General features: G+C 35.9%; 1 protein-coding gene across 1 annotated transcript; it reads left to right on the top strand.

Moving 5' to 3' along the window:
* The first annotated feature begins 4,520 nt into the window (after positions 1 to 4,520).
* Positions 4,521 to 6,294, top strand: LOC140233856 (trace amine-associated receptor 6-like). The gene is made up of 2 exons (XM_072313947.1): positions 4,521 to 5,236; positions 6,273 to 6,294. The coding sequence occupies exons 1-2, from the start codon at positions 4,521 to 4,523 to the stop codon at positions 6,292 to 6,294; spliced, it is 738 nt and encodes a 245-aa protein (XP_072170048.1).
* Positions 6,295 to 12,856: the final 6,562 nt, after the last annotated feature.

Below are 12,856 nucleotides of genomic sequence, written 5' to 3'. Positions count from 1 at the left end.
GTCGATGTACTGAATTAATTGAAGAGCAGAAATAAAAATTACATCGAAGAAACATACCTGTTTTTAAGGTGGGTTTGATGTGGTGCTATTCTGTAAAATGCAAGAGATGGTCAAAATATTAGAGGATAAAGCCGATTAAGACATGAAATCATCTTGTCTTATCTAATTGTCAGAAGGTGTATAAACATAAAACGGATAATTGAAGAGCAGAAATCAAAATTCCATCGGAGAAACCTACATGTTTTACAGGGGGTGTACAGTTCTGGTCGAGGTGAGAATTTAGCTGTTAACATTTTGCGAGATATTCATAAATCACTCTATGAGATGTCAAAGAGCATGCAATTCTAAGGGGTATCAAAAGTTTATTTGATGAAAATCGGTTTTGAAGTGGCCGAAATATCCAAAAACAAGGTGAAACAAAGAGATCCTAATAAAGTTGTGGCATGTAGTCTTTTATTATTATCAATTTTTTGGATATCTCAGCCATTTGAAAACCGATTTTCATCAAATAAACGTTGAATTCTTCTTAGAATTACATGCTCTTTCATATTTCAAAAGAGGTTTCTCATTATCTCACTTAAGAATGTAAAAAACATGAATCCCCACCTCAACCAGTACTGTACAGCCCCTTTAAGGTGGGTTTGATGTGGTGCTATTCTGTGAAATGCAAGAGATGGTAAAAATATTGGAGGATAAAGCCGATTATGACATAAAATCATCTTATCTAATTTTCGCTGAAACATAATTCATAAAAACTAAAATGACAACTTTTGATAGACTATAAACATTTGACCTTAGTGTTAATAGGGGTACATAAAACGGATAATAGCAAAGGAAAATATAGAAACGAATAGAAGAATGGGACTGTGACTCATGCGGAGTTTACTGTATTGCACACACAAAAACACTCGCATGCAACAACAACAACAATAACAACAACAACAACACACACACACACACACATATATATATACATACATATATATATATATATATATATATATATATATATATATATATATATATATGACATACATAAATACACAGTGGCGCAGTCCGAGCGAGCCAGACCAGAAACACGCTCTGGATAAACTCTAATAAACGCTCCTGGCTGTCAATTCCATGTTTCAAAAAGATGTTTCAAAGCCATTTTTGCAAAACCGTGTTTCTCGGTACGCAAAATCTAATAAATGCAGCTTTAAAGTCACTCCGCTTTTTGACGTAATGAGGGAATTTTACAATTTTATGATTTTACAATTGATCATTGTACTATAAGAAATTACTGTCTCTCTCATTTTTGCACTGCAATTATGCTTTTATAATTCATTTTACATTGTACCACGTTGAATTCAGAGTATAAAAACTCTTATTATATGCAACCATCAAGTATGCTATAAACCTCTGCTAGCACTGGTGTAGTTCTTCACTTTTTATATCATATTATAGACCATGTGTGTTCATTAAACTGTACAAAGAAAGCAATTGTACGGGAGAGCATTCAAATTTTACTGTATGTGTGCGTGTGCATGTGTGTGCGTATACGTTTGTATAACCACACGCAGCGGATAACATGCATTGAAGGGGAGTTCCGGACCAGTTATAAGTTTGGTTGAAAAGAAAAGCTTGATATTATGAGCAGAGCAGTGAAAATTTCAGTAGAATCAGATACAAATTAGGGGGGTCGCTGAATAGCTTCAGTTGGACACATAATGATTTGAGTCTGAAGCATAAGTACGTTTGAACAAGAGGGAAAAAAGGCCAGACAGGAAATTTCAAGATTTTACTTACAAAACTATAATGTTATGACAAGTAGAAAATGACATCGTTAGTTCACTCATTCATTTCCGTATTCATATTGACTGTTCAGGAACTTCTTTGTGAAAATTCATATCCGGTTTCAGTTTTCACTGAAGTACTGTAAAAATTACTTCACTCTTTCTTTTCAGAGTTGCTTTTAAGTGATCCAGCATATCCCATTAAATGTCTTGGTTCATTTGTGGAAAATGATCAACGTGCATGGTTCTGAGGCATCTTTTCCCTCCGGAGTGGGCACGTATAGTATTGTCAACTGAAATATCAAGCGTGTCAGTTAAGCGCAGTGATAGTTGAGTCGCACTAATATAAATTTTTACTTTATTTTTAGATACGCGATTTGTCCCAATTAGATAGGAGAACAGAGTTGCGCTTTGTTCATTAAGTTTAGTTTCAATAACTGAGGCACTTTGTTTGAACTGAAACCGGATATATGCTCTAATTATCGCGCTGTTCCCGGGGAAATTCGTATCCACATTAATTTGCTTGTAAGTGACTGATAGGAAAGGATCAGCATGCTCATCACAAAGTCTTAAAATCAAAGTGTATAAAGGTTAAAAACAGTGTATATTTACACTCATATCGCAGGAGACATATTATTATTCTATATGTATTAAGCTTTCTACTAAAATTTCGACAGAATTGTTTCTTTAAAGCACACCTATTCATGTGTACATGGTCTCTGATTCTTATTGCATCATAATAAGTTTGGTACTGTTAAAATCATAGCCGATCAAAGGAATGAAATTAAGTGTAATAATCATGATATGGAATATTCTTCTTCTCAAATTTTGATTTCCAAAAAAAAAAATCAAATATTGGACTCTTAAAAAACAAAGTTAACAGTAGGTCTACTGATCAATGGATGTGTACATGGATGTTTAGGGTAAGTATGAGTAGTTTACGTGTAAGGGTTTTACTGTATTCATCGGTGCTTCTGCCATTTTTATCGCATAATAATACCGTATTCCATAAATGATTTTATGTTAATTAAAGTGAATAATCGACATTTCTTTCTTCTTGCTCTATCACACATTAATTGCTCTGTAAAGACAGACAAGACGTGTTCACCAGCTAAGGTTTGAAGGTGATGGCTTTACGTGCTTTTTTTTCATATTTTTATTGCTCTTTTGTGTCTTTCTTGCAAAAAAAAAATAAATATTAATTGCCATGCACCGTTCGCCATGTTAATCATATAGGTAAACCTTGTTATTATTGGGTGTGTCATTAGAGGATAGTGATTCAGTACTTACCCCCCCCCCCCCCGTCATTCCATTCTTCCTCTTGATTGATTTAGGCAGTCGAGAATTCAATCGTGCCTGGAATACAGATTAGCCCCTCTAACACACAGTTTTCATCAAAAGCGTTTACACACATACGACACAGGCATGACAGGTATCTATTATAAATGGAAGTATACCGAAGCCGTACGGTGGACGGAAACCATGTAAAATGTTGACTGTTCATCCATCCTTGTCAGACGAAATAGTCGCTCACCACTCACTCACTCTCGAAGGCGTATAAAATCCTGTTTCCGAGATCGCTCCTATTTCTGTCATTTCAGTGGTTCGTGGAACCCTTTACTCCTTCTCCTGCTCTTTGCACTCGAGCTAGATCTGTATTTGACTGCGAGAGTCACAATGACTTTTGAAGATGTTAATCTACTCCTAAACAAAATATGCATCACGGCGTTACGGTTTACACTCGCACCATGGAATATAACAACTCCTGTGCAGATGCCACATCGAGAATGAATGAGACATAGAGGATCGACCCATGATTTAATCAAACAAGTGATCATCGTCTCAGAAGTATTTCCATGCTGATGGCCTGAAGATTGTTGAAGTGCTGCTCATATTTTGCTGTCTTGGTACGCCGTATCCAGTATTTGTTGTCTAGCCGTGATATATCACCGAGTCAAGTATACGACAGACTGTGGAGTGACTCTTATAATGTTCAACATTCCTTGTGAAGAAACCGGGTCAAGAGAAAATCATATGTCCTCATATACGACTCTTGAGATTTTTTTTGTCACTTCGAAACCTCGTCAATCCATCTCCACATACAGCTCTCACTTGATAGATCTCCTTGTCAAAGTAAGCTTGTTGACAGAATATGAATACAAGTATATTCCTATAAAGTGAGTTATAAATGTCAAGCCTGACTCTAAAGTTTAGCAAATTAATTCAATAATTTGGAAAACAAGATTTAAGCAAAGCGACTGCCATGGATGCACCTGTTTTATAAAGCCACGCCTACGTCACACCACCATCGATCTTACTCTGTCAATCGATGCATCAATGTGTAAACAGAATTTCGAGCGCATATTTAGTACCGCGAAGTATGTTTCATATGATTTGAGGAGAGAAGTCTCCAGAAAGAAGACAATATTGCATGACAATGGATGACCAAATGTGACAGTGGCATGAGTGAACTGGAACAGATCAAAAATGTTGGCCACATTTCAAACCAATAATATCCGATCTACAGGTTAATCTGGGCGGAGCACTTTCCATCCACCACGGCCCATGCTCTTCGTTTTCCATCGGAATCGATTTTACTTTCAAGACAAGAATCAAGAAAGCACGATGGATTTTTTCCAAAAGAATAATCTGCCACGGAATAGCTTCCACAATTCGTATTTGCACAGGATTATAGTGTTTCTCGTGGTCGTACCATTAATCTTGATTGTTGCGTTCGGAAATGGCATGGTTATCCTTCCCATCCTTATCCGGCGACAGTTGAGAAAACCAAATTATTTTATTCTCCTAAGTTTGGCCTTGAACGATCTCTTAAGTGCTTTTGTTTCCCTGCCACTCGAGCTCTATATACGAACCGTTCGCAATGAGGTAACTTGCTCTCTCAGCAGTGCTGAGTACTTTTACCTGTGGAGCTACGTCTTCGTTAACGGATCTCTGACACATTTACTTTTAGTTAGCCTAGACCGTTACATTGCGGTGACAAGGCCGCTGCGGTACGAGAGCATCGTTACAAATCGGAGGATTGGTATCGCATTATCTGTAGCCTGGGCTTTAACACTGACTTACGCCGTGGCGAGAATCAGTGTGGACAGTCATGGGTCTGCGAAAGACTTCATCTATTCCTACTGTCTGGGCGAGCGGAGCAGCTCTAGCAATATTTCGATGGTGTTCGACCTATTGGTTCTTATCTCCATACTAATCGTCGGAGCTTTTCTCATGGTTCTCAACATTCGCATTCTGTTAATCGCTATCAGGCAAGCGAATCGTATCGCCATCGTGGAAGACGCCATGAGAGTACCAGGCGCTCCCCGGAAACGCGGGAACAGTTTCCGCCACGTCAAGGCAACAAAGATCACTCTGTTGATGGTTTCTTCTTTTCTCGTCTGCTTCATGCCTCTGGCTGGCTTTCTCGGCGCGGCGCGGTACATCACAAGCGACCGCTGGTACGTCACTGCAGACGATTGCGCCTTCTTTCTTTTTTGCGTTAGCGCAATGACAAACCCGATAATTTACTTTTCCCGCGATACCATATTTCGAGAAAATGCCGTGAGCATCTTACGCTCTCTTCACACGACAGTGAGGCAAAAGCTCACGAAGAGCACACCGCTTGTGTGATGGAGGAGTCAGTGGCAAGCAGAGAGGACCTATATTTACTTTTTTATGCATGATGACGCATGTAGAGAAAAAGTGCTTATTGTGGTTAGATAGATATTTGATTTGATTCGATTTGATTTGATTCATCAGTTCTTTGTATAACATTGCTTTACTATTCCTGTTTTCATCACTAGCGATATCATCTTAATCACTGGTGGAGACAAACACTCAAATAAACTATATGCGAATTGCCTTTATTGTTCCTATCCCATTCGTGTCTAGTATACTAAGAGCGACATGAAGCATACCTTTCATCACAGAAAGATTGTTTATACATTCTCTGTAAAGATCTTAGATGTGCATTGATTAATTGTTAGACAAATATGTATGTATATGCTTAAACATTCATAATTATTAGCATCACTAGAGAAGATGAAATAAAAGATGATAAAATGAATTCATGTATTTTAGTCAATTTGAAGAAATCCACCTTATGTGAGAACAATAAAGTCACTTAAATAACCGTAAGCCTTCTGAAATACAAATAAAGCATCACTTCGGTGAAGTGTTAATCTGCTACATGCCACCCTCCTCCCAGAACGCTATAACACCATAGTCGATCGAGTACAGTTTTCCCCAAAACTGTTACACCCCTTCCTTTTCCAATATGGGAGTCTGGACTGTCCTTAAGGAAAGCCTCGGGGAAAATGAGGGAAAGGAAAATATATTTCTTTGGGACAATATTATTGATGTATGCACAGTTTTAAGACTCACTTACGCCAAAAGCTTTAACAAGTGAGCTACTGCAATTTTCATCGTCCGGGGTCCGTCTTGCGAATTATTTCTTTTTCATTCTTATCTCTGTTTTTTTAATTAAACTTTCAGGTTCTCCTCGAAAACCCCTTGAGGGATTTTCACCAAACTCGTTAGTTAGCATCGCTAATAGGTTGAATAGGATCTCACTTGCAATAGAGCACCCACCCCTCCCCCATCCCAAAAATCTTCTCCTCTAAAACCAGAAGTGATCATGGTAATAGAGCAAAGTTAGTGCTATGTCAGTATGACTGCATTGATCACTGTAGTTTTAAGTTTGTTCATGGCGGATCCATGGGCCCTTGGAACACCTGACAACTGCCTGAGGAGAGGAAGAGTGGTGACCATTGTAATATTCTCAGCGTTTTCTTTGACGAGTCAACATAATGACAGGCAGAATCTTTACGGGAAGTAAGATCTCAATTTTTTTTCTTCAAATAAGCACTACGCCCTGAAGTGATCAGAGTACATTGAATTTGTACATTCTTTTTATGTTTATAATCCTATGCAGGTATCTATAGTGATCACAAGTTTATTCCCTCGTGTCAATCGTCTCAATGTTGTAAACGTAGGAATCCAAGAATTCGATCCCTAACTAATATTTGGCAGTTTGGAAGCTGTATGTATAACACAACATACGCGGAAGAACTTTATGAAATTACATTTATTTCTGATTTTTGCGGTACGTTTTTACAGGTTTTAGCGCTACCTATAGACTGCTTAATCTATCAAAGAAATAAGGCATTTGTGAAAGTGGCAAAGAATGGTAGATTGTGAAATACCAAAGTCATTAATGAAAAATAAAAATAAAAATAGCAGATGGAAATGAAAAGTAATGAAGATTTTTCAGGAATTTCATGCTACAGCTAATTTGTAATGAGTAATTAAGATAACATATGAATATAAAAGCGCTCTATGTAAATACCCCCTGTAGGTACTATTTTTAGAACAACACCACAGACTGCAAACAACTTGGAAACGGCAGTTTCAGGGGACCATTAAGGAAGTAATAATGCTTGAGCAAGATGTTATTATACCGGTGATAGAGGCGACAGTATAGTTATGAGAGTGTTGTGTTAAGAATGAAGACAACTCTGCATGCTGTCAATGTTATTAGTTACATGTCACCATCTGAGCCATGCACCAAAAACAAAAATAACAGTACTGATTTTAATCACGATATTGATGATAGCTATATCTATGATATGATATGAATCATTACTATAATAAGTAAGCTTACACAGGCAGCCAAATTTGGTATAACTGAGCAGAAGACCCTCTTTGCATCACAGATTTCACTACTACTAATATTGTTGTTGCTGTTATTATTGTTATTATTATTATTATTATTATTATTATTATTATTATTATTATTATTATTATTAATATAATCATCATTGTTATCATTAATGGTACTATATACTTTTTTTTACTGTTGATATCATAGTACTTTATCTCTTTCGCAGTGACGATTTGTATGATAACTATCATAATAACTCCAATAAGTATACCAATATCAGGCACCAATATTGACCACAAAAAGGCGTTTAAAATTAAACGCATAGGAATGAAAATAATTGAATCTACATGTCTACATATCGTAAATATGATTGCTTCCTCGCAGATCCTTTAAAGGCATAATATACCATTTGCACATGAAACAAAAAACCAGCATTAGTGCTTCAAAATTTTATTAGTTCTAAAATGTGAGCTAGGGATAAAAAAAAAAAATCACTGTAAAATGTTGAATTGGTAAAATCGATGTTAGTGTTGTTAAATATACAAAATGTGAACAATTATCATAATAAAAGTGTTTCCTGACTAAACCGTCTACAGTTACGGTTTATTGAGAAAAATGCAGATCTCCTTATTTTTGGCTATATTGCAAAACTGATTGTGATAGGATGTTTTGTGGTACAACAGACCTATACATATGCATTAAATGTCATATCTTGAAAATTTCTAAAATCACTACTCCCAAAGGTAAACAGGACCTTTAAGGGGTTTCCAACACTTTATATGAAAGTAGATTCAGCAGTGCATGTAGATTCAGCAGAGGGAAAGATTTAGAGAACCACTTAAAGAAACCCAAGGCCTTGATAGGAATGTGAATTGAGTGAAAATGGCAATATCAGTAGAACAAACCAATGAAAGTTTGAGGAAAATCGGACAATCAATTCAAAAGTTGTGAATTTTAAAGTTTTGGTATCGTCATCGACAAATAAAACATGGCCGGTGGAACCGGGGGGGGGGGGGGAGGGTTGGAGGGCAGGGGGGCTCGGTGGCCCTTCCCCCACTTTTTTTTTTGAACCACACAAAGGAATACATAAGGTGTCATCGCTTTGGCTCCCCCCCCCCCCCCCTCCCCCACTTTTTTTTTTAAACCCGGAAGTACGTAAGTGGGACTAAAAAGAAATAGAAAGAGATCTTAAAGTGTGAGCGCGGTAAGGTTATGCTTTTCCGCTGAAGACCTTTTTTTTTTGTGCTTGTCAGCTGAAGAAACCCGGAAGTGCCCCCCCCCCACACACTTTTGAAAACGCTCCGCTGGCCCTGTAAAATACTACTACAGTTACAGTAGTCACTACTATACAGGTCACACGTCATGTGTGGGAAACAATAAAGAATAAGATAAGAGAGAAAATTGAATATGATAAATCTCTTCACATTTCTAGCGTAATGAAAGAGCACTGGACTTACCTTCTTTGGAAAACAGAGGGAATAACGTTCTCCTAACATATTTAGGTCAGTAACAAGTCAATGGAATATTTTTTTTATGAAAAATGAAATTTTTGTGTAATTTTCTGTGTATTTTCTTAATATTATTGTCCATGTATGACGTCATTAACTGTAGAATTCTTGCTAGCCAGCGATGACGGCACCAAAAAAAAAAAAATAAATAAATAAAATTTATGTAACTTGAAACACGGTGATCGGTTCCAGTTTTTCCATTTTCATACTTCACTCGACATCTATACATAAACTAAGGAAAAAAGTACAAACACGCAAGATACAAAATATGAGAGTTTATCATGACTAGAAAGTGTGCATATGTACACTCGGCAAAAAAAAAAGTAAGTACTTTTTCAAGGTTATAATCATAGAATATTTGGCTAAAAGTTCATGTATTATATGCCATATGAAAGATAATTTAATTGGTTTTCAACCTGGAAGGTCAATAAAAAAGAGAGCTTTACGCATAAATGAACACCTTTGTTTTTCTCTCCCAAGGCACAAACGCAAAAAAATTGCAAAAATTAAACAAGTTGTCATTCATGCCTAAATGCTCTTCAATACAATAAGAACAAAAGACAAATTTATACAATAAAACGCATGAATCAAATTGCAAAAACAAAACTATGATCTCTGTAATACTTCTTGAAGCCCAAAAGATCAATAAAGGCTAAGAATGATGAAGGAAAGGATTTTCTATCAAATCCAAATTCAAATAAAATGAAAGAAGCAGCAATATTAACAAAAATGTTACCAATTTGAACCGATTTTCAAATCAGAAAAAGAAAAAGAAAACATAAGAACTCAGTGAAAAAAAAGCATATAAATACACAAGTATACGAGCATATATCTACAATCAAGTCAAGTTTTTAAGTACACACCTCCAAGCCAGTTGCCTTGCTGCTATCCACGGACGTAAGCGCTAAGTATACTAACACACAGGCTGTTCCTTTCTTTTTTCCTCTGTCTGTTGCTAAACTTATCGGAGAAGATGAGCCACGAATTCAGCTGCACTTGATGAGATCCTTACTGTGTTAACATTTTGACTTAAAGGGGATGGCTAGTAACTGATCAGTGGGAATGCTGGGGGATGATTATTCCAATCCTTGTGGGATTCATTTAAGAGTACGTTATATATTTATTGTTGTGTGAAAATTATTTGCTTCAGAATGGTCTCATATTCAAGTAATGTCCAGTTTAAGGCCCCGTCACTGTACAGGCATGCTAACCTGGAAACATTAAACTGCACATTAGGCCTACTTGAATATGAGACCATTCTGAAGCAAATAATTTTTTTCACAACAGTAGATATATAAATGTACTCTTAAATGAATCCCACAAGGATTGGAACAATCATCTCCCAGCATTCCCACTGATTCCCATTGTTTAGTTACTAGCCATCCCCTTTAATTCCACTTCTCAATTAAACAAGAACTGATAGAATATCCCACACAAACAACAATGAAATGTGACTAATCAGCTGGCTCAAAATCGAATGTTTTTATTAAACTAGAGTTTGTTTTTGTCACTTGTGACAGTAAATGTAGTATGTCATTTTTAACTTTATATGATTTATCAGAGGTACTTTGGCCTTTGGGGTTTTATTGATAGTGTTAATGACTAAATGTAATCAAATTGATAGATTGAGTTTATCATTTATAAATCTTTGGTCAATGTCCTTCAGCTCCTACCTTTAACAGAGACAAAAAAAAAAATCATGATGGTGCAGTTACTACGTTTATGACAACCGAGCGTTTTACAGGCGAGCAGGAGTCCAACAACCACACACACATAATTATACACACACAAACAACGACAACATATATATGTATATATATATATATATGCATATATGTAATATATAGACAATTATAGTCTTAATGTACGCGATTTATACTTTAAAATCAGCAAATCATCAGGTCAGTAATAGCATTATTATGCATGACTTTATTCAAGGTGACACATTTTCGAGCAAATATCACTCTCACTGATAAGTATTTAAATAGAGTTACAAACAGTTTACATTCAACCAAGTTTCTTTCTGAAAGCAATGCACACTATTAAATTGACAAAATACCTGCACGAGATTAAAAAAGAGAAACTATAGGTTATCTACACTGTTGAAGATAATATCGAACTTATCCTAATCAATCAAAATTGAGTAATTTACAGAAGCGAACCCTGAAGAGCTAGAGACTCGTGATGTGATTATCCATAAATGAAATGAAATGAAATAAAATGAAATAAAATGAAATAAATCAAACAAAATAAAATAAAATAAAATAAAACAAAAATAAAACAAAATAAAATAAAATAAAACAAAATAAAATAAAACAAAATAAAATGAAATAAAATTTGTTTACCAAACAAACATCGTCAACATAATCAAAACAGTCTATAGCTAACGTACAATTTCGGCAAAAAAAAAAAAGAACAAAAAAGAACCGGCAAAAGCATGCAGGCTATTCGAGGCCAGTCCTTTCAATGAACTATATAATATGTATGTATGTATATATATATATATATATATATATATATATATATATATATGTATATATATATATATATATATATATATATATATATATATATATATGATATTCACAGAAGCAATGTCACATGTACATATTTACAGGTTTTCATAGGGGATCATTGTACATCATAATTAAGAGATACTTTCGTAATGATTTCCGAAAAACGCTGGCGGGTGTTCATCTTTTTCACATACTGTGGAAATCGTCTCCAAATTATTCTGCCCGTATCAAATATTATGACAGGACTTTTTACCAGTTTCAGCGACAACGATGAATAGTACAATCAAAATACGTGTTCCGCGCGGTGCGTATTGTTTACATATTGTACGGAGAGTGACTAAGACATGTTGTCCCGAATTAATGGATGAAAGCTGAATCAAATCCATGATTTACATTTAGTTGATTGGTCTAAAGCAAATCCGCTGTAGGCCCATAGTCTAGATTCTTGGACTCTTATTGTGATATAAATAGATATCTTTTTTCGAGCTGCTACACCTTTACTCGTTAAGTCGAGTGATGGCGCCATACGGAGAAACGGAGAGCGAGGGAAGAAGGTGGTACAAAATTGTAATGAAACCATGGTTTAAACCATGGACAAAAAAAAATGGAGCGCCAAGTGCCGCACGGAATATTTCGTTGAGAAATCAGTCATTTCGTCGATGAAATGATTATTTTGTAACGAAATGACAACATTTTGTAACTAAATGAACATTTCGTCCACGAAATGATAATTTCGTTAACGAAGAGGTCATTTTGTCGACGAAATAACCAATTTCGTAACGAACTTTTTCGTGCGACACTTGGCGCTCCATGGTTTTTATCCATGGTTTAAACCATGGTTTCATTTGTACCACCTTCGTGAATTCGGGCCAAAGAGTCCAGACGGATTGATCACAGCTGTGACGACGGATGTCAAGAGTTCACGCACTTGAAATTCAAGCGAAACACTTTAACTTGATTGGCAGTCAAGTAATGTGTCTTATACTAGTAACTAAAGTCAATGAGAAGGACAAACACTCAAACTTCCCCACTGTCTACCTGGCTCATATCAGCAACCGTTGAAATGCAAATAAAGGTAAAATAGGTTTCCCGGGCCAATTCGGTTGTTTTTGGCATTCAATTTCATACTCAGTATTAGAAGTACACATTTTTGTTAAATTTGCTCATTCATCAGATTCGTCAAATTTCCGTCAAAAATTTGCCTAATACTGCCATTCAAAATTGCTTATCTTCGTTCAAAATTATGGCGACCGATTCCGCATTTGCGTATACTAATTCATTGAATGCGCATACATTTTCGACAGTGGTTTGGCCCTATTCAACCTCATCTCCACCTGTCGCTTGGTCTTTACGAGTATTCATATTCGCATATTGGCAAACAAGTTTACATAA

Source organism: Diadema setosum, chromosome 10 (assembly GCF_964275005.1).
Source record: "Diadema setosum chromosome 10, eeDiaSeto1, whole genome shotgun sequence".
In the NCBI taxonomy this organism is placed as follows: Eukaryota; Metazoa; Echinodermata; class Echinoidea; order Diadematoida; family Diadematidae; genus Diadema; species Diadema setosum.
The sequence above is the reverse complement of the archived record's forward strand: the minus strand, read 5'-3'. Positions and strand labels throughout refer to the sequence as shown.